At 38.6% G+C, this 23,875-nt stretch overlaps 12 protein-coding genes across 13 annotated transcripts; 4 read left to right on the top strand and 8 right to left on the bottom strand.

The window, feature by feature from the left end:
- Nucleotides 1–409: 409 nt before the first annotated feature.
- On the bottom strand, nt 410–2,050 carry Gasu_27620 (uncharacterized protein). Its single transcript, XM_005706443.1, has one exon. The coding sequence runs from the start codon at nt 2,041–2,043 to the stop codon at nt 556–558; it is 1,488 nt and encodes a 495-aa protein (XP_005706500.1). The 5' UTR covers nt 2,044–2,050; the 3' UTR covers nt 410–555.
- Nucleotides 2,051–2,059: 9 nt separating this feature from the next.
- Gasu_27610 (uncharacterized protein) lies at nt 2,060–3,710 on the bottom strand. The gene is made up of 2 exons (XM_005706442.1): nt 3,445–3,710; nt 2,060–3,396 (listed from the first exon to the last, which is right to left on the bottom strand). The coding sequence occupies exons 1-2, from the start codon at nt 3,646–3,648 to the stop codon at nt 2,680–2,682; spliced, it is 921 nt and encodes a 306-aa protein (XP_005706499.1). The 5' UTR covers nt 3,649–3,710; the 3' UTR covers nt 2,060–2,679.
- A 630-nt stretch (nt 3,711–4,340) lies between these two features.
- Nucleotides 4,341–5,450, top strand: Gasu_27600 (clathrin assembly protein AP178). Its single transcript, XM_005706441.1, has 5 exons — nt 4,341–4,813; nt 4,873–4,882; nt 4,934–5,050; nt 5,098–5,114; nt 5,159–5,450. Exons 2-5 carry the CDS (start codon nt 4,878–4,880, stop codon nt 5,365–5,367), a joined length of 348 nt encoding a protein of 115 aa, XP_005706498.1. The 5' UTR covers nt 4,341–4,813; nt 4,873–4,877; the 3' UTR covers nt 5,368–5,450.
- A 30-nt stretch (nt 5,451–5,480) lies between these two features.
- Nucleotides 5,481–6,985, top strand: Gasu_27590 (uncharacterized protein). The gene is made up of 4 exons (XM_005706440.1): nt 5,481–5,648; nt 6,021–6,077; nt 6,128–6,427; nt 6,492–6,985. Exons 1-4 carry the CDS (start codon nt 5,624–5,626, stop codon nt 6,872–6,874), a joined length of 765 nt encoding a protein of 254 aa, XP_005706497.1. The 5' UTR covers nt 5,481–5,623; the 3' UTR covers nt 6,875–6,985.
- Nucleotides 6,986–6,990: 5 nt separating this feature from the next.
- Gasu_27580 (methyltransferase) lies at nt 6,991–8,665 on the top strand. Its single transcript, XM_005706439.1, has 4 exons — nt 6,991–7,220; nt 7,276–7,398; nt 7,448–7,857; nt 7,910–8,665. Exons 1-4 carry the CDS (start codon nt 7,020–7,022, stop codon nt 8,130–8,132), a joined length of 957 nt encoding a protein of 318 aa, XP_005706496.1. The 5' UTR covers nt 6,991–7,019; the 3' UTR covers nt 8,133–8,665.
- Nucleotides 8,666–8,679: 14 nt separating this feature from the next.
- Nucleotides 8,680–10,120, bottom strand: Gasu_27570 (FK56-binding protein 1). The gene has a single exon (XM_005706438.1). The coding sequence runs from the start codon at nt 10,093–10,095 to the stop codon at nt 9,307–9,309; it is 789 nt and encodes a 262-aa protein (XP_005706495.1). The 5' UTR covers nt 10,096–10,120; the 3' UTR covers nt 8,680–9,306.
- Nucleotides 10,121–10,129: 9 nt separating this feature from the next.
- On the bottom strand, nt 10,130–10,930 carry Gasu_27560 (4-hydroxybenzoyl-CoA thioesterase). Its single transcript, XM_005706437.1, has one exon. It carries the CDS (start codon nt 10,809–10,811, stop codon nt 10,152–10,154), a length of 660 nt encoding a protein of 219 aa, XP_005706494.1. The 5' UTR covers nt 10,812–10,930; the 3' UTR covers nt 10,130–10,151.
- Nucleotides 10,931–11,249: 319 nt separating this feature from the next.
- Gasu_27550 (GTP-binding protein) lies at nt 11,250–12,770 on the bottom strand. 2 transcript variants are annotated; one of them, XM_005706435.1, is made up of 5 exons: nt 12,520–12,770; nt 12,217–12,465; nt 11,986–12,159; nt 11,698–11,937; nt 11,250–11,645 (listed from the first exon to the last, which is right to left on the bottom strand). In XM_005706435.1, the coding sequence occupies exons 1-5, from the start codon at nt 12,667–12,669 to the stop codon at nt 11,412–11,414; spliced, it is 1,047 nt and encodes a 348-aa protein (XP_005706492.1). In that variant the 5' UTR covers nt 12,670–12,770; the 3' UTR covers nt 11,250–11,411. The 2 variants fall into 2 exon arrangements, with proteins under 2 accessions (XP_005706492.1, XP_005706493.1); XM_005706436.1 differs by having other exon boundaries at nt 11,986–12,465.
- Nucleotides 12,771–13,208: 438 nt separating this feature from the next.
- Nucleotides 13,209–18,590, bottom strand: Gasu_27540 (clathrin, heavy polypeptide). The gene is made up of 3 exons (XM_005706434.1): nt 18,522–18,590; nt 17,011–18,453; nt 13,209–16,955 (listed from the first exon to the last, which is right to left on the bottom strand). Exons 1-3 carry the CDS (start codon nt 18,555–18,557, stop codon nt 13,287–13,289), a joined length of 5,148 nt encoding a protein of 1,715 aa, XP_005706491.1. The 5' UTR covers nt 18,558–18,590; the 3' UTR covers nt 13,209–13,286.
- A 449-nt stretch (nt 18,591–19,039) lies between these two features.
- On the bottom strand, nt 19,040–19,800 carry Gasu_27530 (uncharacterized protein). Its single transcript, XM_005706433.1, has one exon. The coding sequence runs from the start codon at nt 19,694–19,696 to the stop codon at nt 19,439–19,441; it is 258 nt and encodes an 85-aa protein (XP_005706490.1). The 5' UTR covers nt 19,697–19,800; the 3' UTR covers nt 19,040–19,438.
- A 10-nt stretch (nt 19,801–19,810) lies between these two features.
- Nucleotides 19,811–20,805, top strand: Gasu_27520 (uncharacterized protein). Its single transcript, XM_005706432.1, has one exon. It carries the CDS (start codon nt 19,900–19,902, stop codon nt 20,110–20,112), a length of 213 nt encoding a protein of 70 aa, XP_005706489.1. The 5' UTR covers nt 19,811–19,899; the 3' UTR covers nt 20,113–20,805.
- A 404-nt stretch (nt 20,806–21,209) lies between these two features.
- On the bottom strand, nt 21,210–22,530 carry Gasu_27510 (NADPH2:quinone reductase). The gene is made up of 3 exons (XM_005706431.1): nt 22,353–22,530; nt 21,546–22,304; nt 21,210–21,493 (listed from the first exon to the last, which is right to left on the bottom strand). The coding sequence occupies exons 1-3, from the start codon at nt 22,476–22,478 to the stop codon at nt 21,323–21,325; spliced, it is 1,056 nt and encodes a 351-aa protein (XP_005706488.1). The 5' UTR covers nt 22,479–22,530; the 3' UTR covers nt 21,210–21,322.
- Nucleotides 22,531–23,875: the final 1,345 nt, after the last annotated feature.

Below are 23,875 nucleotides of genomic sequence, written 5' to 3'. Positions count from 1 at the left end.
CTAGTATTAACGACGCAAACAGTCCTCTATTATATAGTTGAATAGTCATCGTAAGGTCTTTTTTTATTGAGAATAGTCATTCATCCAATTCTAGTATAGCAGATGCACATTCTAAAGCGTCAGTTCTTTATTGGTATGTACAAAGTGTCAATACGTTATCGATGTTTGAAGCCTTGTTAACAGCATCTCTTTCAGACTTTTGTCACAAGTGGTACTAGTATTGAACAAATATCGATGCCAAAGCTTTGATGTCACCTTTTTATGATGTTGTAGAGAAAGCAGACAGGGCAACGATAACCTGGGTCATTCGTGTAACAGAGTTGCTTTAAAGGTTTGCCACAGTAAAGATAAGTAAGGTTCCTGGATAAATATGAGGTTGTGCTCTATTTTGAGTGAAAAGGTTCGACAAGCCATTTGCGAAGTCAGAAGTAATTCTTTATGAAACCTAACACTGTGGGGATTTCTTAACCAACTTTCACGCCTATCGTATCCTATGAATTTAAATTAAAACGAATCCTACCACTTGTGTAGGTAGTTAGTGCAATCCAAAGTGCATCAATCTAGGAACGGAACAATATAGACACTTCCTTCTTGGAAGCGAGCAAAAGGAGCGCCAGCCAGTAACCAATACTGTTCCCCATAGTTTATCAACCGAATTTGCCAACCCAAATTGGAAAACGGCCTACTTTCCTTCCATAAGCAACGAGACATTGAAAGATTCTTCTCTGTCCATGCAAAACTACCTCTTGCTCGCTTCAGTAGGAATACAGTACCTCTTTCATGCCATGAACCAGGAGCTGAAACAAGTAAGAAGTTGCCATTTTCGGGAGCTTCAACTGCAAAACCAAACAGGTCAAAACTTCCTAGTTGAACATCGGGTTTATATCTTTGAATATTTTTGAGTCTAGCAGATAAAATATCTTGAGTACCATCTATTAAATAAACTGCTCCACAACTACTCTTCGCGAGATGTCCGTCGTAGCAATCTTGTCTAGGAGCGCCAACTGCCAATGAAAATGGATAAAGTGACACTAAAGAAGACCCAAATGCATCACCTCCTTCCATATCATGAGGTTGAACTTCCATGTGATAATTCAACTTCTCCTTTTCCCACTTATAGATAAATACAGAACCGCAATAACGCTTTCTTCTCTCGATAGTATCCTTGTATTTCCAACAGGCTGTACCTGGAGCCCCAACTGCAAAATAACTATCGTTCCAAAGACTAACTGCTTCTCCGAACGATATCCAAGAGAGAGAAACACTGGCTTCAACACTCCATTCTTGAGGAGGATTAATTGTTTGAATATGCTTCCAAGAATTTGTGCCAATAATGTACTTGTACATAAACACGCAGCCACAGTGATGTCTTGCATAAGACCTACCAAATAACCATCTAAAAAATGTGTGGCGAATTGGACAATACCATTTGGGTGCTGATATCAATAAAAAGAGATTGTCTTCTTTACAGAACCATATAAGTCTTTTTCCATACTCTGAATCTTCATTCCAGCCTTCAATTATAGTTCCATCGATATGTCCCTTGTTATCCCATCTCGTTCCGTCTCTTGATTTCTCGTATATATCAATTCTGCCCTTTACAACACTAGATATTGCTATCCAATTACCCCATAGTGCGACAGCTGTGCCAAAGTGTTCCTTCTGCTGATAACAGCTTCTTGTCTCTTCTGAGTGCAAGTCGACGTCCACAATCCAATTGTTTGCGAAGACTCTTCCTTGGGAGGTGTCACCTTTGGGTTCCAATATAAGAACGGCGTCCCTCCCCGGTACACCGATGGCAACCAAGCCACTTTTGTTCTTCTCTGAACTATCAGTTGCTATCGAGAATCCGAATCTTCCCGGACAGCTGCTTTCAAATAACCCAAAGTTCGGTGCTACATCCTCTCCCTTCAACTCAAAGCCGGATACTGTGGATTTCCTTCCACTTTCTGCCAAAGCGTTGTCCTCTAATAACACAGCTGGGTTAGCTGAAACAGTTGCCAAAAATGCTATCCACAAAAACCAAAATGACTTCTTATCCATAACCAATTTTTTGGGATTCTGCGTACTCAATGGGCATTGGACTAACTACCACTTCGTAATATCTATTGCATTTCCAACCTTTTGCTACATAAAAATAGTCTATTTGCAGCACTTTTTGACTACAATAAGTAGAGAAACTTGTTGGCTATTTTTATGCGAAACTCTACGAGACTGGTAATTCCCAAGAAACAGTGCGAAAGTCTCACCTAAACGCTCTACCTTGCAATGTTGTTTCTCAACAACTTGTCTATGAGCTGATTGTGTTGTAGATATAGAAGCGAACACGGTAGTTCGATTTGTCAAGCGAGCATCACAAAAGAGATGCCAACTGTAGGAACCTAATTAAAATCTTGAAGCAGAGCAGTTTCGAGTTCGTGTATGAAAAGTATTCGTCTCAGCATTTACCACGGACAGTTCTAATAGTTTACATCAATGCTATCGCAAATAAAACTGAGGAGATAAAGAGATATTTCAACTTCACTGGCAAAAAAGGACCGGTCAATAAATGACTATCATTTATCCCAAAAGGATGTCTTTCTCTGTCACTTTGCTTTGGAGAAAAACATTTTCCAAATATTCCTTCTTCCATAGAATTCGCTTTGGAAAAATTCGAACATATTGAGCAAACACCTTCGATTAGCTTGATGGAGGCTTTCTTTCCTTGATTAGTCCAGAAAAAGTTTCTTTAGACGAGTTCCGTTGAGAAGTTGTCGACTGAGGTTCGTCAGCATTCTTTGAAGCAACGCCTGAAGTAGTATGTTGATTGGTGGATAGTTTTTGCTCAACTTGCGAAGAAACCTCGACTTGTTTCTGCTGGTGCGGAAGATAGGAAAACACTTCTATATTGGCACCAGTTGAGTCTTCAACTGTATCTCCCGTGAAACTAGAAGTTTCGGCTATTTCAAGTTGTCTCAAGTCATTCCAAACGAATTCGGGAAGCTTTTGGTTTTGTCCACTCGGTTCCGCAGTTAAACCTGACACATCCAAGAGACTACTCCAGTCCACGTTTTCCTCTAACTCTTCTTGCTCTATTTTCCTAAGAGGCATATCCTTCTTCAAACCGAAAACGCGAACTGGTTCCTTCGAAACAGAGTCATCGTACTCTTCACATAAGTTGACAACATCTTCGGCCTGCATATACCGCTCTAGAAGTTGCATGCTTTTGGTCCAACGATCTAATAAAATTTCGTTTTCTTGCTTTTTTATGACAGGTTCACTCCGTTCTGAAAGAACTTTATCTATTTTCAATTCTGACAGTCTTCTCTGAATGAAGGCTATTCTTCTATGGGCTATGTTCATGGCTTGCTCCAAGGTAACTCTAGCAAAATAATTCTCTCCTAGCAATACCAATACCTACAGCAAATTTCAGTTTCAAAAAATGCAGTTCTCCATCACCTTTACCGCTCCACAAGGTTTGAGAGCACCGCTTGCATATACAAGAGGCCCTAACGGAAGGAAAGCTCGTTGTGTTGAGTTTCCAGCTGCCTGTTGGGACTCAAGGTATGATAACAAACTTTGGTATTCCTTTTCGGATTTGTGTAATTGTTCAGCTAGTTGAGCTCTCGAGTCGACTGCATAGCCCTCTGTACCGCTGTTCGTGTCCATACCATGTTTCTTTCAACTGACACGGATTGATGTGATAAATTGGTTTTCTGAAAATCTTCTTCAGAGAATATACCAAAAGACATGGCGGGTTCATTTTCTATCAAAAATGAAAATTTACTCTTAAAATTCTGGTAACAAGGAGCTGCCTTTATTATTCCTTGCATTCATTGCGTTGTTTCCATGATGACAAGTAATCAAACTGGTTTGACGAAATCTCTACTCCCATTGAACTAGATTTTCACCTTTAAAATCTAAGATATCAGACTAGATGTGACTTATTCTTCAAAATTATTCTATAACCAAATTGCAAGATATTAGCAACAAAGGATTTGAAAATTTTTCCTTTCTCTTTTACTAGAAACCAGAATGGGTGTTGTTGTGTCATCTCCAATAATAACAAACATATTTCCTCCTGTAAAAATCAAAATATAGCACTTTTCTTATGTGAGTAACAAAAGTCATAGACAGCAGATTATTATATAATCTGTATATTGCTACTTTGACAAGGGATAAGATCTTTCCATGTCCAAAACAAATGCTTTAATGAGTTTGTAATCGGATAACAACTTATTTTCTTACAGTCTCTTTGACAATGCATACAATTTAAGGAAATACTGCAGAATTTTTACCTTTGAAATTAAACACTCCTATCTTTCCATCTATCAAAATATAGTTAGATGGCTGTTGCAGACATTGTAAACATTTTAACAAATTCTGTGTCGTTTGCATTGAATTGATTGCTGCCTTGAAGTTTGTTTCATTGGTCTTGTCTGGTGGTGAAACACAAGTGAGAAACAAAGAAAGGACGAATTTGCAGCCATCCAAAATAGAGAAAAGCTTGTGTTACTGAATCAAGGGATAAGCGTCGAAAAGTATACTAGGAAGGCGATGGATTCTGCACGCATGTTTACTACGATGTGACTGTGAACGAGTTGAAAAGATTAGTGACCGAAGCCACTCTAGAAGAGAAAACCAGACCTCGAATGAAAAATGTCAAGATTAAGTTTAACAGCTTTAAAATTTTGGTTTTAAACCTGTGTTTCACAGGAATAATCGACTTCACGTTTCTACTTCAGTCATCTCACAATCCCAAGTGTGGTAAGTTTGTTTCCTATCCCAATGCTTTCATTCACTATTGTTCGCGAGGTTTTCACAAAGTCTTGAAGTATATTCAACAACATCTTCCAGTTAGAGAGTGGCCTGTAAGCTTTCTATTGGTTTTAGCGTGCATGGAGTTGGTTGATTGTTGACACTTCAAGGTCGTTCTGAAATCCTTGCTGTTAAGCCACATCCTACTTGATGAAGGTAGTGGAGTAATGGTAGATTTTTTACCACATTCACCGTTTATCTTTAACTTGCAAGAGTTTCACGACGCGTTAGCGTATACGACTTTTCTTTATATGTAAGACTATTTGCACGCTACCTTCAAGAACAAATTGTAACAATAAGAACTTTGGTATATTGTTGTGAATTCATTTTTATACATAGCTCTCAATAGCTGTGGTTTAAGGTGCTTCTTATGATACTATACGGGATGCCATACGTAAGAAGGAAAAGGCACTATTTATTCAAGAAAATGAGATTATTCCTTCTGGTCAAATCGTCACTTTTGAATTGATGCAAGTTTTGAAAGTCAAACCTACTTTGGAGAATCAGGAACATCGCAAGAAGCTTATATTTGCTTTTCTTAAGATCGTTATAACTGGATATCCTGACTGATGTTTGCTTACGAGCTGAAGAGTCACACAATGACTTGACGGTAGGAGTTATGGAGATAGACTTATAAAGGATGCCACTCGTTAAACCGATATGCTTTTGGCGTAATGTTGGATAGTACCTCATAATGGAAATTTTCTATTAGTTAACCCAAGGAATTGAGATTCAGGAACAGGAAAACTTCTTCACATTATCTAAGAGTCATTGTGAAACAAGTTTGAAATTTACCACACTCATATTGAGTTGATCAAAAAAGTAAATGCTTTCTGATCTGTTGCTAATCGGTAGGCTATCGATATTTGTTTGATAGCAAGTATTTGTTATACAAAAGTCTTTGAGCAACAGAAAGTAATATTTCTTTGGAACACCCTCCTTTAGATTATGTGAAATGTTTCCAATGGCATTGAGTTTCCTCACGAGTTTGTAAATAGGATGAAGAGTTTTCTACACTGCCTCAGAGAAGAGATCGCATGTGGTAGCAACTCGCAAATCCATTGAACCGCAAAAAGGGGGTTGACGATGACTATGATGAGGAAGCTGCTTAATTAGAGCATCACTCCAGATAAAGAGTTTTACATTTCAAGTGCCTTTCTTATCCAAATTAGGATTTTCTTAGCTCTACGATGATTCATTCTGATGATATTAGTGATGAAGAGAATACAACACTAAGTGGAACTACAGGGAAATCCGGGAGTGCTCCAAACCACCAAATGGTATTGATGCCTTTTTTGTATCGTATCAGATTCACATGATTCTTACACAGACAATGCTTTAAAAGTCAGTTCCAAGCAACAATCTTTAGAAAAATTGAAGACGACAAACGATGATCTTTTGGAGTTGTTGAGTGGAGTGAATATCAGTCAGCAGTGGCATTCTTCAGGATTTGCTTCTTCAGAACAAAGTCTTGTTCCTCCTATGCAAGTAACAAATGTGACGAAGAACAAAACTTTACTTACGTCCTTCTCGAAGGAAGGCAAGTTTCCTCAGCAGCTACCATTTCGAGAAACCCTACAACAACAATGGCATGATGTGGATACGCCGTCACAGTTTGAAAACTTACAAGGTAAGATGATTGTAAATTGGCAAGAGAATTGAAAGAGAATATTATCAAAGTTATTACTCCACAGTTAGAGGTATGAATATGACGTCCATGTTTCCAACTCGACAAGGAATAATATTTCCCAATATGATAATGACTCCCTATATGACTTATGGAGGCCCTGGAACTTGGTCTGGTATGTATATATGCCATATAATAGTATGGAAGGATGAACACTCAGAGCTTTTCCCTGGCAACCTGTATTTTATTAGCTCCAATTATAGTTGTATGGGTCCCAGAACTCCTGGAACTGATAAGAACAATGCCAATATGGAGTATGATGTCGAAATTCGCATCGAATTCGCCATCGGAATACGATTCGACTCAAAAGAGATGGCTACACACGGGTCTTCTAGGAACTTTTCCCAAAGTATTTCATCTGATAAGATAGGACGAGGACTAAAAGTCTAGAACTGGTATTCGGTGATCTGTATCCGTTTAGTGTTTTAGCTAGCCAAACAAGTAATAGAACAAGAGAAGTGACAAATAGCTGAATGGCTTAATTGTAGTTTTAATCACATTGTCCTTGGAATAAAATTTAATTGAATGTTGTCGAATGACTATGTTTAGATGGCTAACTGCTGTAACGTTCAACAGGAGTAGAATAAGTATCCGAATATTGCCAAAGAGACAGATTCACGAAGTATTCGATCGAAAACTGAAGCGACTACAACGAGAACGAGCTGCTCGAAATTTTGACGAAGGCTGTTATTTTCTTCATAAGGAAGTGGCCAATAGACTTTGTGAACGTTTGAACGTAGGAAACGAACTTTAAAGGCTCCTTTTATAAATTTTTTGAGACACAATTACAGGACATTCCACGAGCTTTGGAGACAGCACTTGACGTTGGTTGTGGATACGGGCACGTTCGACAGGCTCTTTCTGATTTCCCAGGCATTAAGCGAATTGTAGAAACTGATATTTCAGAGAGCTGTGTGAGGACAACCTTGAACAAGTCTCATAACTTCTTCAGATGGAATAGAGACAATAGGAATTGTGTCGGTCGAGGAATTTTTGCCTTTTCAGCAGCACTCTTTTGATATGGCTATCAGTTGCTTAAGTATGCACTGGATTAACGACCTTCCAGGCTTTTTGGCTCAACTCAATAGAGTTTTGAAGCCCGATGGCTTATTCCTTGGCGCTATGTTTGGTGGAGACAGTTTACATGAACTTCGAGTATGCTTGCAATTGGCTGAAGAGCAAGTCCACGGCGGTTTGAGTCCTCGAGTGTCGCCTTTTGTTCAAACGAGCGATGTTGGTTCGGTTTTATCTAGAGGAGGCTTCAAGTTGACTACAATAGATACCGATCGTCTCACAGTTAAGTTTGAAGATATGTTTCAACTACTGCGCTTTCTTCAAGCAACCGGAGAAAATAATGCGAATTGCTTGCGAGGGTGAGTTGAAAGCTTTTCATAAAAGTGATTGTTGAAGTTTTCTATGGAAAAGTGGTTATTTTGGGAAGGAGGCATTCCAACTGGCCTCAGAACTATATAGACAACAGTATTCCGATGATGAAGGATATATTTTTGCATCTATTCATGTTGTTTATATGATTGGTTGGTCACCACATCCTGATCAACAACAACCCAAGAAGCGAGGTAGCGCACAGTTTTCACTGAAAGATCTCGGAAATGCTGTTGAAACCTCCAAACCAGACATGAGTTCCTAGTTTGGAAAATCGTTAACCTTTATTTATCAGATGTTTGCCGAAGAATTTGTATTTTTCCACATTTGTTAGACAGAATGTGTTTAGTTTATGTTTTCTTGCATTGGCTTTTATTTGAAAGGTAACAGAGTTGTCGACTGAAAAGTAGAATATGGAGGGACTATTTTCTCACATGAGACGCAAAAGGACTTATTAGAAGTCACCAAATAATAGAAGAATTAAAGGTTAGTTGAGCAATCCGACACAGCATTTTGTTGGGAGATATTGACTGTGGCAAACTTTTGATTCTGCTTATATGGCAGAACCGAATTGAATTTTTCAAAAAATATTTGTTGGATACTTTCACTCAAAAATATGACGGTTCGGTATCCATTCATTTGAAAATTGTATTTTTGTCAGGTAGTTTGAAGTATAGCTGCAAGTTTCAGTTACTGAGAGGAACATGGAGGATAATAGAGCTGCCCTCGCAATATAGCAAATTTGAAGACAAGTTAGTCAAAACTGCACACTATGAGCATACGAGTGAAGCTGCTCAGCTCCTATTCTGGAAGGCGACTTTTTGCCTCCCCTGTGTATTACAAGTCTGGAAACACAGCAAAGTCAGCACGCAATGTTGGATTGAAAGCTCTGCTACTATGGTTAGCAGGACAGGACTAGAAAACGTCACTTTGCTTGGGAATTATATATCTACGAGAGACTGGTAGAGTTGCTAGTAAAATTCTTCTAGATTCTTTTGACTCTTAAACTTCTCTAAAAAAACAATTGTGACCGCTTCCAACTGAAATTGTCTTTTTTGAAGAATCATCTGGTTGCAACCATTTGAAATAAGGAATGGTGTTCGATCCTTAGATCTTTGGAATATCATTGTAGCGACTGCTACAGGTTAAATACTTTCTTTCTAAGCTTTGTTACCCAATTACTGTCAATTGTAACGTCATGTCGAGGTTACAGTGAAAAGGACTGTTATTGAGACATTTCATTCCTTTGATGTCATGCTCTCTATTAGTGAAACAGACCCAGGTGTAGACATCTTGTTAAAGTTCAGCATGTATCATAATTATACTGAAGCTTCAGGTTGGCCATGTTTTCCTTTGTAAGTTGAAAGTTATTGATAAGACATTAAATGAAATGTGCTTGCCTTGGAAGCTTTACATATGTTTTAATTAAAAAGTGAATATTACATGTTCTTCAAATAGCTTGTATGCAAAGCCCCATTTTGAACTACAATGGTAAAGGCTATTGCTACAGAAATAAAGATAATAGAAAAGGTTATAATAGGGTTAAGCCACCAAGGAGCTCGTTCTCCTGTTTGACTGGCAAAAGGAGAAATAAAGTAAAATCTTTCCAGAACAGGCTTTCGTTCGTCCTTTGGTTTGGAAGCAATCTTAGTAGTAGACTTCTTTGTAGAACTATCCTTGTTTGTACTAGGAACATCTGAGAATCTTTCAACTTTCACTACTTGTATTTCAAAGGTTAGAAACGCGTTTGGAGGAATACTTGGAGGAACACCTTTTTCCCCGTAAGCGTAACTAGGAGAACATCGAACTCTCGCTGTTTCTCCTTCTTTCATAGAAAGGAGGGCAATATCCCAACCTCGGATAACTTGCCCTTTGTCAACAACAAAAAGAAAAGGTTCCTGTCGCTTTCGTGTGGAATCAAACTCAAGTCCGCTATCCAAATACCCTGTATAATGAACAGCAACCCTGGAACCAGACTTGACAGAATCACCCGAGCCTTCTTTAAGTAACTTTTTCTGAACACCTCCATCTACAGTGAGATTAACACCACCCTCCAACCCTGAACTACGCCAATCGTTCTTTGCAACTAAAATTGAGTAACGATATGTTCGGAGAAAACCTCTTAACACTCGGGGGCGATGAAAGTCCTTAGAAAGTCCAAGGAAATGCTTTTCCAAGGATTTATTGTGCAAAACTTGAAAAAATTTTATCTCTTTGTTCAACCGCATTGGCAAAAGACTAGTACAAAAACCACTCAAGCAATACATCTCCCAAATAACAAAATTCAATTCTCCACTCCGGACAGAAGGCTTTGTAAGGGTTCTGGAAAGTTTCTTACAACCTGCCGCGAAGTCATATCCACAACAACCAAAGAAATTTTCCCTTGTCCACAAAGTTCCTTTTCTTCTCTGTTGCTCGATACAATTCTATATATTCTACTATCGGCAATCAAACGAATTCCAGCCCTTTTGAAAGCAACCTGAGTACAAACCAAGTCCCCCAGCTTTGCAGGTTTAAGGTATTTCCACTCTATTTGAACAACTGGAAACTCAAACTTGAGTTGTTCAACAATTTTCACGTAATTCAGGCCCAAAGCATTTAAGGCTCGAATTCTAGTCTCTTCCAGCCACCTAAAATACTCTCCATGCCATACAACTCCACCATAATCAGTTTCCGCAGGCATTACAGTTCTGTATACAGTGTACCAGTTATCCATCCACTCTGAGTTGTCTTCTGGACTTTTATACTGCCTCATTTCAAGTGTACAGGAGTGCGCCAAATTCCGTAAAGGTCGATGAAACCTTTTTGCAGCCAGACAAGTACTACGATTCTTTTGACTCCGTCTTATGTTTTCTAAAGGAAGGGATGTTGACAGGAAAGCAAACAATAACTTGTTGTTTTGACAAGCCGCATAGTGCTTTAAAGAGTTACATAACGGGGCCATTTTCTTATTTCCAATCGAAATTGTTATTAGGAAGCTTATTGTGGATAAGGGCAAAGATCTTCTTTAGACAAAAATTTGTGACGATAGTGAACCATGCGAAACACTCCTTGACTCTTGTTTACGCAAAGTAAAGAGATATATATATACTCTGACCATTAAGTTGATAATTCAAGAATTGGCTATAGAATATAGTGGCATTCTGTTCTTGGTGAAAACATGTAACGCATGAAAGTATAATCAAGTAACTAAAAAAGCTATAAAAGTTTTGAATCTCATGCTGTGCTTCCATTCACTGAGCTTTCACTGCATTTTCTCAAGTTATTTATCGGCAAGTGTGAATACACTCAAACCATCATACAGGCAACAATTCTTGTAGCAGCAAAATACGTTTACAAGAAATTGATTGTAAATGCTACATGAAAAACTTGGAAAACTTTTTGGTACATGTTGCACATATGGAGCAATATTCGAGTATGATTTATTCCAACCTTGTAAAAGCAATACCGTCTCTATATCCATTGAAGAGCGATAACATCAACTTTTGTCTTTAGTATTGAAAACAAATGAATTTTTCTTATTCTGGTTTCTTAATTTCATTTTTCACTTCTTAACAACTTGCAAAACATCCTCGTCTAGTAACGGATGTGTCAATCCAACTCTCTGGGGATCATGCTTTGCACTTCGACCCCACACGAGTGCATATCTAAATTGTGTAGGATCTGCCAAACTCCGATGAATCGCTTTGCAAGCGTCTTCTACTGTGGAATCCTCTCTTAAGATAAGAGGCTCTTTTAAGTCTGGAGGATTTCCTTGTCTTTTGGTATACACGCGTATCTACAAAAGAGTGAGTGCTACAATGAATAACAATAGTATCAGCCTTCCTTACTAGTTGCAAATATTCCCAGATTTTCTCAACCAAATAATCCAAATTAAGTTCCAACTCGCACGAAACCACCACCGAATTATCCATACGAGCTAATCTATCAACATGTTCAATTGTAGTGCTGTCAATTTTGTTATATACATAAAGACAACGGATATATTGTCTATTGCCTTCCACAACATCGATGAACTCGTCAACAGTAATATCTTCACGAATCAATATTTCCGCATTGTGGATTCGATACTATCTAAACATTTAGAGACAAATACATGGCTGAGAAACTTATCGTACTTCATGCAATATCATATAAGCCATCTTCTCATTCATCCTAGTCAAAGGAACAGTTGCTGTAAACAAAATACCTCCCGTGTTCTTCTTGGCAAAATAAACGTTCGGAGGTCTCTTGTTCAATCGGATACCCACTGTTTCAAGCTCTCTTTCGAGAAGAATTCGCTGTTCTTCAGCCTTTGTGGCATCCAACATAAGCAAGATCAAGTCTGCAGACCGAGCCACTGCTATAACCTGTCTTCCTCTTCCCTTTCCTTGAGAAGCGCCTTCAATAATTCCAGGAAGGTCCAAAAGTTGAATTTTCGCGTCTCTGTATTCCAAAATGCCAGGAATTGTTGTTAAAGTCGTGAATTCATATGCCGCAGTCTCTGATTTTGTTTTTGTTAACATGGACAGGAGGGTCGACTTCCCAACAGACGGAAATCCTATCAACGCAACACGAGCGTCTCCATATTTGACTACTTCAAAACCTTTCTCGTCCGACTAGTCCATTTTTCCACTTAGAATCAGCTTGTAGATTTCTTTGGAGCTACATACCTTGCCTTGACCTTTCGGACCTTCCAATAACTGTGAACGAAGTCTTGCTAGTCTGGACTTGAGCAGGCCTAAATGATACTCTGTAGCTTTGTTCTTTTGCGTACGTGCCATTTCTTCTTCAATTTCTTTTATTCTTTCTAATATTCCCATAGTTGTCTACAATACTCAAAACTGATATACAAAGACAATGAGCTTTTCCAACAATGCGAAAATGCACATTTTTTCTTAAGGAATTGAATGTCTTTTAAATTGCATTTTGTACCACAAGTACTATGGAATACGCGGTTAGGACCGGTCTTTGCATATATTGATTACCTCTATTGATTTATATGTATATCTGTATGTATCCAAGTTTCTGTTGTTGGCAGACGTCTTTGAAACAATTCTTTTGCATGTTGATGAGTCATTAGCATATTGAATCTTGCAACAACCCGAGATTCATCCCACTGGAGAATGTTCATGTCCCTCTGCACTATCTTTCAACGACTAGTCTTGTATGACTGAAGCCTACGTTGCCCTTTGTGTGAAACAAAACAAAAAGGAATACATTTGCTTCGACTTCACCTGCTTGACAACACTCATCTGTCGCTTCAACAATAGATTCGACTTACATGCATTATTTGTAGTACAACTTGAGCAGGAATATTCTAATGCGCACATCTTGCAAAAACTCATTAGAAAAAAGACTTCACAAACAACAACTGTTTATTCAAGAAAAAATTTGCAAAACATCTTCACTTCTCTTTCTACCAAGGAAAACATTCAAATTACGAAGAACGAGAAGGCTGGAAGTTCATTTGACTGTTCCAAGTCCCAGGTGCCGGAGGTAAACTAAGTAAACCACTCTGGGAATATGCAGAAGGTCCGTTTCCAAAAGGTCCATATCCCAGCATGGGTGTCTGTTGGGTTGGTTGTAATCCTTGAATAACTATAGAAGGATCCTCATTAATTTCTGCTTCCTGTGCTTGCTGTTTTTCTTTCTTGCGCTGGAGTTGTGCAGCTCTTTCACTTTCCAGTCTGCTCAATCTCGAGGTAAGATCATGTAATTTTTGAATCATATAAGGCATAGTGAAGTCAGTAGCTTGATGCTGCCAACTCAATTCCAATGCTACATCAGCACGAATAATCTCGTAACAGGAATACAAACAGAATGAAAAACACTCTGGCCGATTGTTGTGTAAAAAGAATCTCGCAAGGTTCTCTGCCATTTCCGAATTTCCACTGTCTGCTGCAGTTGCAACAGCATCACGAAAGAGACTATCTTTCTTACACAGCTCTAATGCCTTTTCATGTCTTCCGGTTCGACAATACAAATCAACAGCAACACGTCTCATTTCTACCAATTCGTGTTGTTCCAATAATCTTGCAAGTTCCGATTGGTCGAAGTTATCATATTTCTGGATGGACTGTCTAAGACTAGCTATGTCTTCCTCATCGACAAATATATCATGAAGTGCTTCATTGACTGTAGCAATATTGTTCTCTTGAACTTTCATTAAGAAAGGTTTGACAATTGGCAGATAGCCCAATGGACCCATTTCTTGTTCACCTGCACGACGCACAATATATACTACACGACCAGAATCGATTTTCGTGGAAATCAACGAAAGAAGCTCGTTCAGTAAGTTGGGATGTTCATCCAAATAAAATTCCACCGAACGATATAATATTTCAGTGTTTGTGACTTTTGACATGACTTCTGTGAAACCTGAATGTGACCAACAGGAAGGTGAGTGATTCATCATAATATTAGCAGCATTATCCAACTCGTCATAACGAATATATAAGAAGCAAAGTTCTGGCCACTGAGAAGCAGCCTCCGTAGCTCGAATCAAACGGGGAATGCTACAACGTTGCCACCACATCTTTAAGTGGTCCATCAAAGACTCTTCACGATATTTAGAGTAGAGTATTCCAAGTTCCGTAAAGATGCCCGCATGAGCTCGTTCTAAAGAAACTCCACCTTCTAGTAGCTCTATAGCCGCTTCGAAATAGCCAAGATTTTGATAAAACTGCAATATCTCGTCCAACTCTTCCGGTTCAACAATAATATGAAGACCACAAACTTGTGCATGATGAAGTTCTTCAGCTTCTAGACACGCATAACAAACTAGTTTCCATGTCTTCAGACGATCTGCTTTCTTTGCGGCTTCAACAGCTCCGGAATAGTCTCCAAGACATACAAGAACGGGTGCTAATTTGGCAAAATTACCAATTTTACTAAATAAGATTTTAGCCGCATTAAATCGTTGCTCATCAAAACAACGATCGCCAACTTCCTCTAAATTGGCAGAATTAGCACCAGCAACAAATTCTTCCATTTCATTCAAACGGTCACAAACACAGAAAGCATAGACTAGTTCAGTATCCACAAATACAAGATCTTTCACTTTGGTTCTCGCCATATGTAAGAATTTGATGACTGCTTCAAATGCCGATTGATCTCCATCTGTTGCTCTCGCTGCTTCTACTACTTTTTGATAGGGTGCAGGGTCTTTAGCTCTTAACAAAGCATTCACACCGCCAACAACATCTCCATGTTCTAATCTTGCAATGCCAAGTTTACTCCAAACCATTGGTGAGTTGACTTTCTCTGCAAACTCCGTTGCGCGGTTCAAATCTCCAATTTGTTCCAACAAAACGTCTACTGCAGCCTCTGGTTGCTTAAACTTGCAATAAATCTCAAAGGCTTCTTCATACAATCCTGCATCAATGGCGACAGGTGCGATATCCATGCCATCGAAATTATCCAATTTTCGAACATAATCCATCACTCTCGATGTATCTGACTTTATAGCAGTAAGAATCAACAAGTTTTGCAAGTTTCGGTTGTTGGCAAAAGAACCACTGCCACGAAGAACAAGTTTTTCCAATAGCTCAATCAACTCGTGAGGTAGATCTGCTGTCATAAAAGCTTTTACTGCGACTGAAATTCTCTCTGGGTTCTTCTGCTCTGGTAAAGCAGTATTCACAGCTTGATCAATAAATTGGCGTCTATTTTCATTATCTGGTGAAAGAACTCGAGCCCAAAGATCAGAATCTTCTCTTTCAACAACGTATCTCGCCTGTTCTTTAAATAATCCATTGCGATTGGTAACGCTCAATAGCTCATCATCACATTGACCTTTGCGATACGCGATATATGCGAAATATGGATCCCTCTTCTCGCAATAAGGACCAACAACCAGGGGATCATAATAAGAGTTCGTCTCTAAAAAGTGTTCAGGATTAATGTTGCAGTCTACATACACTTTTGCTAGAGCAGAATGAACAGAGGATTCCGTAGAACCATCTGCAACCTTGGCTTCTAAAAATTGCAACAATATCTTTAAACGTCCTCTCCGTTCAACCTCATTTACAAGTTCATCTACTGGAACTAAATTCTTCACCGACTGCAACAAATCTTTGATAAAGTATTCCTCAACGTCAAGATCTATCAGAGCCCCAATCACTTGAGGAGTCTTTGCTGGATTGACTCGTTGTACATAGCCTTCAATAAACTTAAGTTGATTGTTCTTTACCATATATCGGATCAGCTCAGGAATGTATCCAAAACGATCACAGACATTAATAAGAGGCCTGGGATCCTTTGGTCTCATATCCATTAAAAAATCTTTCACTTTTTCTGGATCATAAAAGTTACTTTCTCTAGTAACTCTTTCAGCTTCGTGGAATTGACCCAATTTGATTGCAGTTTCTATATATTTGAAATGAACGTCGGGGTCTTCCGAGTAGTTTACTATACCACCCAAGAAATAAAATACGCCTTCTGTAAGACCTCGCTCTTCAAACAAGGATATCACTCGTTGAGGGCCAAGCTGATCTGCATAGTTGCTAGCTATTTGAGCACATAACTGCGAATTCCCTCTTGGATTGACTCTGAGAAGCTCCTTTAAGCACTCTAAAGAATCTTCAGGTGAAAGATTAGAAAAATATCCAATCAGAAATTCAGGACTAAGTGCATGAGTATTTGCCATAACTCTTTTAATATCATCAAGGTCGTTATAGTTTTCTAAAGCTCGCTGGAAAAGACCTTGTCTCTCACAAAGATTGGCAATCTTCCTTCGGTCATAATAGTGAAAAATGTTCTGTGCCATAATCGCATCTGCTACCGGCGGTGCGGAAAGTAGATTAACTTCCAGTAGTCTTGTCTGCAGTTCAGCATCTTCGGCACGATCGTCCTTCAACGCATCAAGTAAGTAAGATGTTCCTTCTTGTATCAAACCACGAGAATAAAACATTTCTGCAATGGCAGCATGATCCAAAGGTTTTCCTCCACCTTCTTGGAATTGTTTCAAGAAATATTGAGCTAGGTCAAGAGCACTCTTAGGAGAATAGTTAACTGCTGTTTGAATAAGTTCCATGGGTTCCACAGAAAGTCCGACTCGCTTCGCATATACTAAAATCTTATCATAAGCTCCATTTTCTAAAAATGCCTGGAATCAAGTTAGCATTGCTCAAAACAACCAATGATTGCACTTTCTGCATTACCTCAATAACTTTTCCGTGTGCTTCGGCCTTTAAATATATCTGAAGTGCCAACTTTGGGTCTGAAGACCTCACAACGTCACCCAATTCCTCACTACAAGTTATCTTGTCTTCATTCATCCAACGTTCCAAAAGCTGAGTACGACCAAATTGAATAACTTGACCACCCAACTCTGCACTTTCAAAACGATTTAGTGCACCTCGTTCCAGTAAAGCTTGAAAATACAACAATAAAGCAGAAGGCTGTCCTTGGGCAGCTGGGACTGACTTGAACTTGGCAATAGTTTCAGGAGTTCTTAAGATTCCTCCAGGAGACTCTGCTGCCACTCTTGCAGCTTCTTTATAATTTCCCGCATTGAACAGTTGGTCAAAGTATCTTTCATATAGATCTTCAGCTCCGGGAAGTTTGTTTCTAGATGCTACTTTGATAGCTAGTTGAACATCTCCCAATGAATCAAGAATGTAAGGAACAAAATTATTAGGTTCTACAGAAAATCCTAACAATTGTCCTCTTCGATTCAAACCAACAAAACCACCGGTGTTGGTATGTACCGCCGTAAGGAAAATAGTAGACTCTGTAATGCGATTCATGTAGAGACATCTTCCACTCTCTAAATCATAAACTTGAACGTATCCTAGCCTTGTGACTAAATAAGCAAATGAATACATGGAAGATACCTGTAAGGCTACAGGGAAATCCTTCTCGGTTGCTTCTGGAGGATAATATATGTCCGTAACACACTTTGAAAAGCGAGGGGCATCCGAAGGCTTCTTATCTTGACCAATTTCGATGACGTGAAACTTACTTGCATTGGAGGTTTTAGTTGCAAATACAAATAGTTTTGTACCAGGATCCTTTGAGTTGATTTGAAACTTACAAAATGCTGCTGCATGGCCTTCAATAGCTTGAGATACACGACGCTCCACTGAGTACAACTGCATCCTTCCAACAACCTTGTCTCCTTCTTGTTGCAATCCGATCAATACTAACCACTTCTCATCTTCGTCTGCCCGATAATTTATAATCTGTGCATTCATCAAAGTAGAATGCCTATCATACATTTTCACCGGTTCTGAACTTGTGTCGCTACAATCCCAATGATAAACAGAATGCGAAGTGACAAGACCAAGAGTTTTCTGAGAAAGCCACTTCCAGAACAAAACTTCTTCCTCCATTACATAAGACTTCACCTTGCTCTTCTTTCCGATATCAAAAAGTTGAAGCTGTACTCCAGCCTTCAACGCCAACACTTTGGTGGCAGGATTCATCAAGACAGAGTCTGCTGTTATGGGGCGTCTAATGATGTTGGCAGGATCCTGTATGTCAATAATTGCCACTTGATTCTGACTACCACCGGAAACTTCCCTCACGCAGAGGTATTTGTCCGATTCCATAGTTACGGTGCTGAAAGATATGGATTCCGTGTTGATGCCCAACGACGTTAACTAGAGGTATTCAATATTCAAAGGTATTCAATATTCAACAAAATAAAAACAAAACTCGCAAAACTTACAGATAATATTTCCTCTAGTTGTACCGGTTGTGCCATGGTTGTCTGTGGAAATTTGCGCTCTCAATAAGGAGTATTGTCCCTTAAACTCCAAAAAAGAACTAAGAGCTCTAGTAACCTCTAGCTTTTTTGAAAAGCTTGTTGGGAAGTTTCACCAAATTCAGTGACACAATAAGCAGCTTTCGAACTCGATAATTCCACAGGAGAACAACACGCAAACAGTTTTTCCCAACAGAAAAATGCCCAATCCGAATCAGAGCTTTAGCCTTTGAGTCCAATGACTAGAATTGAGACCAAATACTTATTATTTCGTATAATTAATGTAGACGAGTTTAAGTATATCTGCAATCTTGTGAAAAGCTTCGATTACTCAGAGAGACTAGATACAAAGTTTTAAAGTGTTTCTAGCAGCGTGGCTTTCCTTGATTTCAACCCAACGCCCCATTGGTTGACAATTGCAAGCTTGAATAGCTCTCGAGTTGTTCGACTATTGGAAGGTAAATTTAGGCAAAAGTGCATTGTTCATCATATAAACTATGTCTGAAGAAGATCGATTTCAATAACATAGAGTACAAGGTATTCTTTTATCAATTCTAGGGAATCGAGAATAAACAACAAAAGTTTCGATAGTCCCAAAAACTACAAGAATAGTGGTCATGAGGCTAAACAGCGTTGGTCCTGAAATACACGGATGTTGTTCTTTTTCAAAAAGGTTTGGTTGCACAGCTGTACAATATGCTTTAAACGCAAATATATATGTTTGAAGCAAAAAGATATGCGGTATTATTAACTCCCAAACACAAGATTCTTCAAAAAACCCGCGAGGCCGACAAGAGGACAAGCACTTCCTTGCTTACTGCGAGAGTATCGACAAAACTTGCAATACCAAAAGACCTTAACTGTATCAGCTTCGTTATCAACTACTTTCTTGGTTTCATTATCTTGATGCCAAAGCGAATTAAAGAAAATAACGTCCAGCTGGCTTCCAACGCGATAAAAGGCCAATATTTGACAAAGACAGCAGCCAAGCAAGCAAAAAGTGCACCAAGGGCGTTAACCAGTAAGTACGTCGAACAGTCTTCTTCCAAATAATGAAGGGTGTTGAGAACAAATAAAACCAACATTGCTACTGAACCTAAAACACCAAAAACAACATTTAGTAAGTTCTCCGTTGACATGTCGCCAATGGCAATTGTCGGTTTCTATGACTTGCTTAGTTTGGATGGGAAAAGGTCAGAGTTTGTGTCGTGTAACTTACACAGACAATGACGTAGACTTTGTTGTAACTTGCCTTCTTTTGACGTATTGGTTTCTTTTGGGTTAGTTAAAATGTTGTATCCAATATTATAGCTTGGGCTGTTTTGCGAACAAGTACAACTCCATGTTAAGATATTCTAAGTATATGAAAACTTTTTTGAGAAACTATCGAACTTTTGTAAGATTGAGAAGCTTAAATAGGCCTCGGGGTAATCATGAGTTTGTAACTGTTTTCCCTGCTTATTCTCCATATATTCTCCTCAGGTTTGAAGTTTCACTGTGTGAGAGACAGCACACTAAAAACGATGAACACTTGGAACTGTTGAATGATATCTAGTTGTTTCAAAAAAGCTTTCGTGCACATTTTGCAAAGAAAAGGTTTACTTTGTACACCTGTTGAATTGCCGGAAGCGTGGACGTAAGTACTTTCTTTCTCTTGGTTTTTTGTCTGTCGGCAATGATGAACGTGAATAAGAGGATAAGTTCAGAGGTAGAGAGGAGTATTTTCTAAATTTGCTCCTAGGAACCTTCAGAGTTGTGCGTAACAACGAGGCTTGTTCCACCTTCTGAGCTTTATGAATTTCCTTAACCACTCTGAACTTTGGCTCTTTTATTGCCGCACTTTTATTCTGTCTTAAACTAACTTGCTGTCTCTGTAGGATACGTTTTCAATCCAAGTTCCGTGGAATTACAAACTGAACAATTACGCGTAGTGTAGAACTAGTATACTGCGAAGTTATTGGGATGGGGCTATCAGTGTATTCCTTATGTTCTGATTTTGAAGTTTTTTCTTTCAATTTTGTAGCAGAGGGCGAATATTTGAGTTGACGCTGTGTATATAATCACAAACAATATGTGAAAACTTCTCTCGCGTTTGTTTTGGAAACTGAAATATTGCAGAGATACTTAGTCTATCCATATTGCATTCTTGTAAATTGGCATTTTTATATATGATATGTCTTTGTCCTGCGTTTGAGATACAAAATATCGCAGAATAGCATTGATAGAAGAAGCGTTTAACTTAAACATATTTTGTTATGTCGTTGTGTTCCTCATGTACGTGAAATGAAATGATATGACATATAGATAGATTCTATAAGCCTTTGTATTTTTCAATGAGGCTAAGCGTTGTTGACAATGCGAATCTCTCCCAAGGCATCCAGGAACAAGTCATAACTAATGAAAGCTAAGACTGCTTTTTTTTGATCTTTTAGAATAGTTTTCCGACGGGTAGAAATTTCCCCTTTATCTGCTTCAATTGTTATAATGTGTTGATCAAATAGACTGTTTTGGTATCCAAAAAATCACTTATCTAGTCGGTAAAAAGTTCTAATTTTGTTCTCCTTTTAAAAAGAACGTATAGTAAACATTATGCTGTTAAGCTTTGTTCGGAGTTCTGATGATGCACAGAACCAAATTCTGTCTTCAAGCTAGCAAAACAAATTCAATTCAGTTTAGTTAATAAGTTTACGTAACCTATAGTCAAAAAATGTTTCAATAGGAATACAATCGTTTCACACTTTTATTGACGACGAAAATAGATAAGTTCATAGGCTGCTGGTTTCATCTGTTAAAGAAACTACAACTTTACCAATGTTTGCATTTGATTCCACGAAACGATGTGCTTCTGGAACGCTTTCCAACGAATAAAATACCTTTGCGATGACAGGCTCGCATTCTTTTGATACAAATCTGGGCATAATGTATTGCTCCAAATTCTGATGGAAAACGGACTCAGAACTACAAATACAATAAACGCGAAATACTGACCTTAATCAAACTAGCTTTGTAAGATAAATCTCGGTTACGCAGCGTCGAAGCTAACATAGAAGCACGTTTACTCATTAAAACACGCAAGTCGAATGATGGAACTTTAGTTCCACCTAATGTGCCATAAATCACCCAACGGGCGTCTATCGCCAAACATTTAGCATTTTGCTCATACATGGAACCTCCGATACAATCCAGAATAACATCAACTCCATGGCCTTCTGTTATCTGCAATACTCGTTCTGAAAAAGCACCATCAGCATCTTTATAGTTTAGTGCTTCTGACGCTCCTCTTGCAATACAAGCGTTCAACTTCTCTTGAGACCCAGCGGTACAGATTGCTTTCGCGCCAACTACTTTGGTGGCAATTTGAACAGCAGCCAAACCTACTCCTGAAGCTCCGGCGTGAATAAGAACCCAATCACCAGGTTTTGTTTGAGCCACAAACATCAACAATTGTGAGGCAGTAAGCCAGGCTTCTGGAACGGCTGCAGCTTGCTCAAACGTCCAATTCTCAGGAATGTGAATTGTACACGCTTCTTCTACAACGCACAGATCAGCATAACCTCCTCCTCCCACCAGGGCCATCACTCGATCACCCCTCTTCCAATCTCTCTTACAACCAGGGCCAACTTCTACGATCTCTCCAGCACATTCTAAACCTAAAATGTCCGTTTCACCTGGCGGTGGAGGATAGCGACCGTGGCGTTGCATTATGTCCGCACGATTGATAGCTGTTGCCCTTACTTTCACTAGCAACTACAGTATTCAGAATAAGTTTCAAACAAGCAACCAAGTTCTACCCACTTGTGCACCAGATAAATCAGGAACTTCCCTCTCAACCACAACTAGACAATTTTCTGGCTTTCTATCGTATTCTGAAGAGTCGGGGGTGGCTGTTGTTATAAGTCCATGAAGCTTTCGAGGTTGCATCTTCAAGACAAAAATGAAATGAAATCGCGCAGTGAAGTGGGAAGAAATTTCTGCTATGGGTAGTACTGGCATGGTCCTATACAAAGGGTTGACTGTTTTGTAATAATGATTTGCAAATACTTCCTCCAGAAGCAGTTGAGATGTTCCATTTAGATCAGAAAAAGGACATTCGAAGGCAGCTGTAGCAAAATTGCATATTTGGCTTGACCATTTGTCACGACGAGTAGTATATTTGAAGTGAAGACTAATAACGTATAGAAAGTTTGTTTACGATACAGAGGGCCCATCAAAAGCCTGAGTAAGATCACTTTTTGAGTGAGTTTCATAGTGTTTGTGTGTGGTCCTGTAGAAAGATAGTCATAATAGTTTCGTCTTTTTGCGATTTCTTCGTTACACTGTTTCGGTGAAGCTTCTTTCTAAAAAAGAATGGAAGAATCTTAAAGGCGTTTTTATAACAACCATTTTTCATAAAGTTTTCATTCAGTTTCCTGATATTCTGGAGAAGTTTATATATGATTTTCGGATAAGTATTCTTTGTATTTCTAGTAGAAAAAGATTGGGATTAAAGTTAGATAACCTGTATACATCTTCTGTTAGGTATATGCTTATATATATATATATATATCACTTTAGATCTCTTCCAATAATTTAAGGTTCTGCTATACCTCGATTTTCGAAAGTCTTAGTTTTCAAGTCAATACGTGTTGCATGAATATATAGTCCCTAAAAATTTAAAGAGGTAGAGATAGAGAGTCGGGGGGTAAAAGGCGTCAGTGCTTTGTTATTTTGTTTGTCGTTGTTGTAGTCGAAAGAAGTAGATTTTAGAGCTCCTCAAAGGAATTTAATATGCTTAAATTTATATTGGAGAACATTTGTGAGATATGTTAACAGTCGAGGTAACTAATAGATTTTATCAAGTCTGAAAAAACAAAAATCATAAGATGCATTAGAATAATGTATTTCTATTCCAGTAACTATCTTGGTTAAAAAAGCTCTCAAAAGTTGAATCAAGACGGACGAAAGATCCTTCAAAATTTATACGACCGCAAAACTCAAACGAGACACATTTGGACTTTAAAGAGCACCGCTGACTACCGGTGCGTAATACGTAATACAACTCAAAATCATCAGGAGTAGTCAAATAGACTTATAGGAATGCCTTTGAGAATACCATTGCAGTTAGAAGTTTTCATAGGAGGTCCTTATCACAAAGAAAGATGAAAGGGTGTGACGAAACGATATATCCTGTTTTGTCAAATGGACAAGGTCCCTCAATGGGTTGGAGAATTACGTCGATTCTGTCCTTCAGCTCATGAAACAGTATTTCACATCCCTTCGAGAAGAACAGTCATTTAACGATACAATTCCATAAGACAATGTTCTCCTTTAAAAGGAAA

This window comes from Galdieria sulphuraria, assembly GCF_000341285.1.
Source record: "Galdieria sulphuraria unplaced genomic scaffold scaf_20, whole genome shotgun sequence".
In the NCBI taxonomy this organism is placed as follows: Eukaryota; Rhodophyta; class Bangiophyceae; order Galdieriales; family Galdieriaceae; genus Galdieria; species Galdieria sulphuraria.
Note: the sequence above shows the minus strand (reverse complement) of the source record. Positions and strands in the feature narration are given on the sequence as shown.

Bases quoted from the DNA above. Each gene is read 5' to 3' on its own strand.
- Gasu_27560 (XM_005706437.1), bottom strand. From the start codon at position 10,811: ATGGCCCCGTTATGTAACTCTTTAAAGCACTATGCGGCTTGTCAAAAC.
- Gasu_27550 (XM_005706436.1), bottom strand. From the start codon at position 12,669: ATGGGAATATTAGAAAGAATAAAAGAAATTGAAGAAGAAATGGCACGT. The intron at 11,938-11,985 runs GTACGATAAGTT...ATGTTTAGATAG, and splicing joins CTTATATGATATTGCATGAA to TATCGAATCCACAATGCGGA. The intron at 11,646-11,697 runs GTAAGGAAGGCT...ACTCTTTTGTAG, and splicing joins TCTGGGAATATTTGCAACTA to ATACGCGTGTATACCAAAAG.
- Gasu_27610 (XM_005706442.1), bottom strand. From the start codon at position 3,648: ATGGACACGAACAGCGGTACAGAGGGCTATGCAGTCGACTCGAGAGCT. The intron at 3,397-3,444 runs GTAAAGGTGATG...AATTTGCTGTAG, and splicing joins CTCTCAAACCTTGTGGAGCG to GTATTGGTATTGCTAGGAGA.
- Gasu_27510 (XM_005706431.1), bottom strand. From the start codon at position 22,478: ATGCAACCTCGAAAGCTTCATGGACTTATAACAACAGCCACCCCCGAC. The intron at 22,305-22,352 runs GTGGGTAGAACT...TGAATACTGTAG, and splicing joins CTGATTTATCTGGTGCACAA to TTGCTAGTGAAAGTAAGGGC. The intron at 21,494-21,545 runs GTCAGTATTTCG...GTTTTCCATCAG, and splicing joins ACAAAGCTAGTTTGATTAAG to AATTTGGAGCAATACATTAT.
- Gasu_27540 (XM_005706434.1), bottom strand. From the start codon at position 18,557: ATGGCACAACCGGTACAACTAGAGGAAATATTATCT. The intron at 18,454-18,521 runs GTAAGTTTTGCG...GAATACCTCTAG, and splicing joins AACTAGAGGAAATATTATCT to TTAACGTCGTTGGGCATCAA. The intron at 16,956-17,010 runs GTAATGCAGAAA...ACTTGATTCCAG, and splicing joins CACACGGAAAAGTTATTGAG to GCATTTTTAGAAAATGGAGC.
- Gasu_27620 (XM_005706443.1), bottom strand. From the start codon at position 2,043: ATGGATAAGAAGTCATTTTGGTTTTTGTGGATAGCATTTTTGGCAACT.
- Gasu_27530 (XM_005706433.1), bottom strand. From the start codon at position 19,696: ATGTCAACGGAGAACTTACTAAATGTTGTTTTTGGTGTTTTAGGTTCA.
- Gasu_27570 (XM_005706438.1), bottom strand. From the start codon at position 10,095: ATGCGGTTGAACAAAGAGATAAAATTTTTTCAAGTTTTGCACAATAAA.
- Gasu_27590 (XM_005706440.1), top strand. From the start codon at position 5,624: ATGCTTTCTGATCTGTTGCTAATCG. The intron at 5,649-6,020 runs GTAGGCTATCGA...AGTGATGAAGAG, and splicing joins TTCTGATCTGTTGCTAATCG to AATACAACACTAAGTGGAAC. The intron at 6,428-6,491 runs GTAAGATGATTG...ATTACTCCACAG, and splicing joins ACAGTTTGAAAACTTACAAG to TTAGAGGTATGAATATGACG.
- Gasu_27580 (XM_005706439.1), top strand. From the start codon at position 7,020: ATGACTATGTTTAGATGGCTAACTGCTGTAACGTTCAACAGGAGTAGA. The intron at 7,221-7,275 runs GTAGGAAACGAA...ACACAATTACAG, and splicing joins GACTTTGTGAACGTTTGAAC to GACATTCCACGAGCTTTGGA. The intron at 7,399-7,447 runs GTGAGGACAACC...GATGGAATAGAG, and splicing joins CTGATATTTCAGAGAGCTGT to ACAATAGGAATTGTGTCGGT.
- Gasu_27520 (XM_005706432.1), top strand. From the start codon at position 19,900: ATGTTAAGATATTCTAAGTATATGAAAACTTTTTTGAGAAACTATCGA.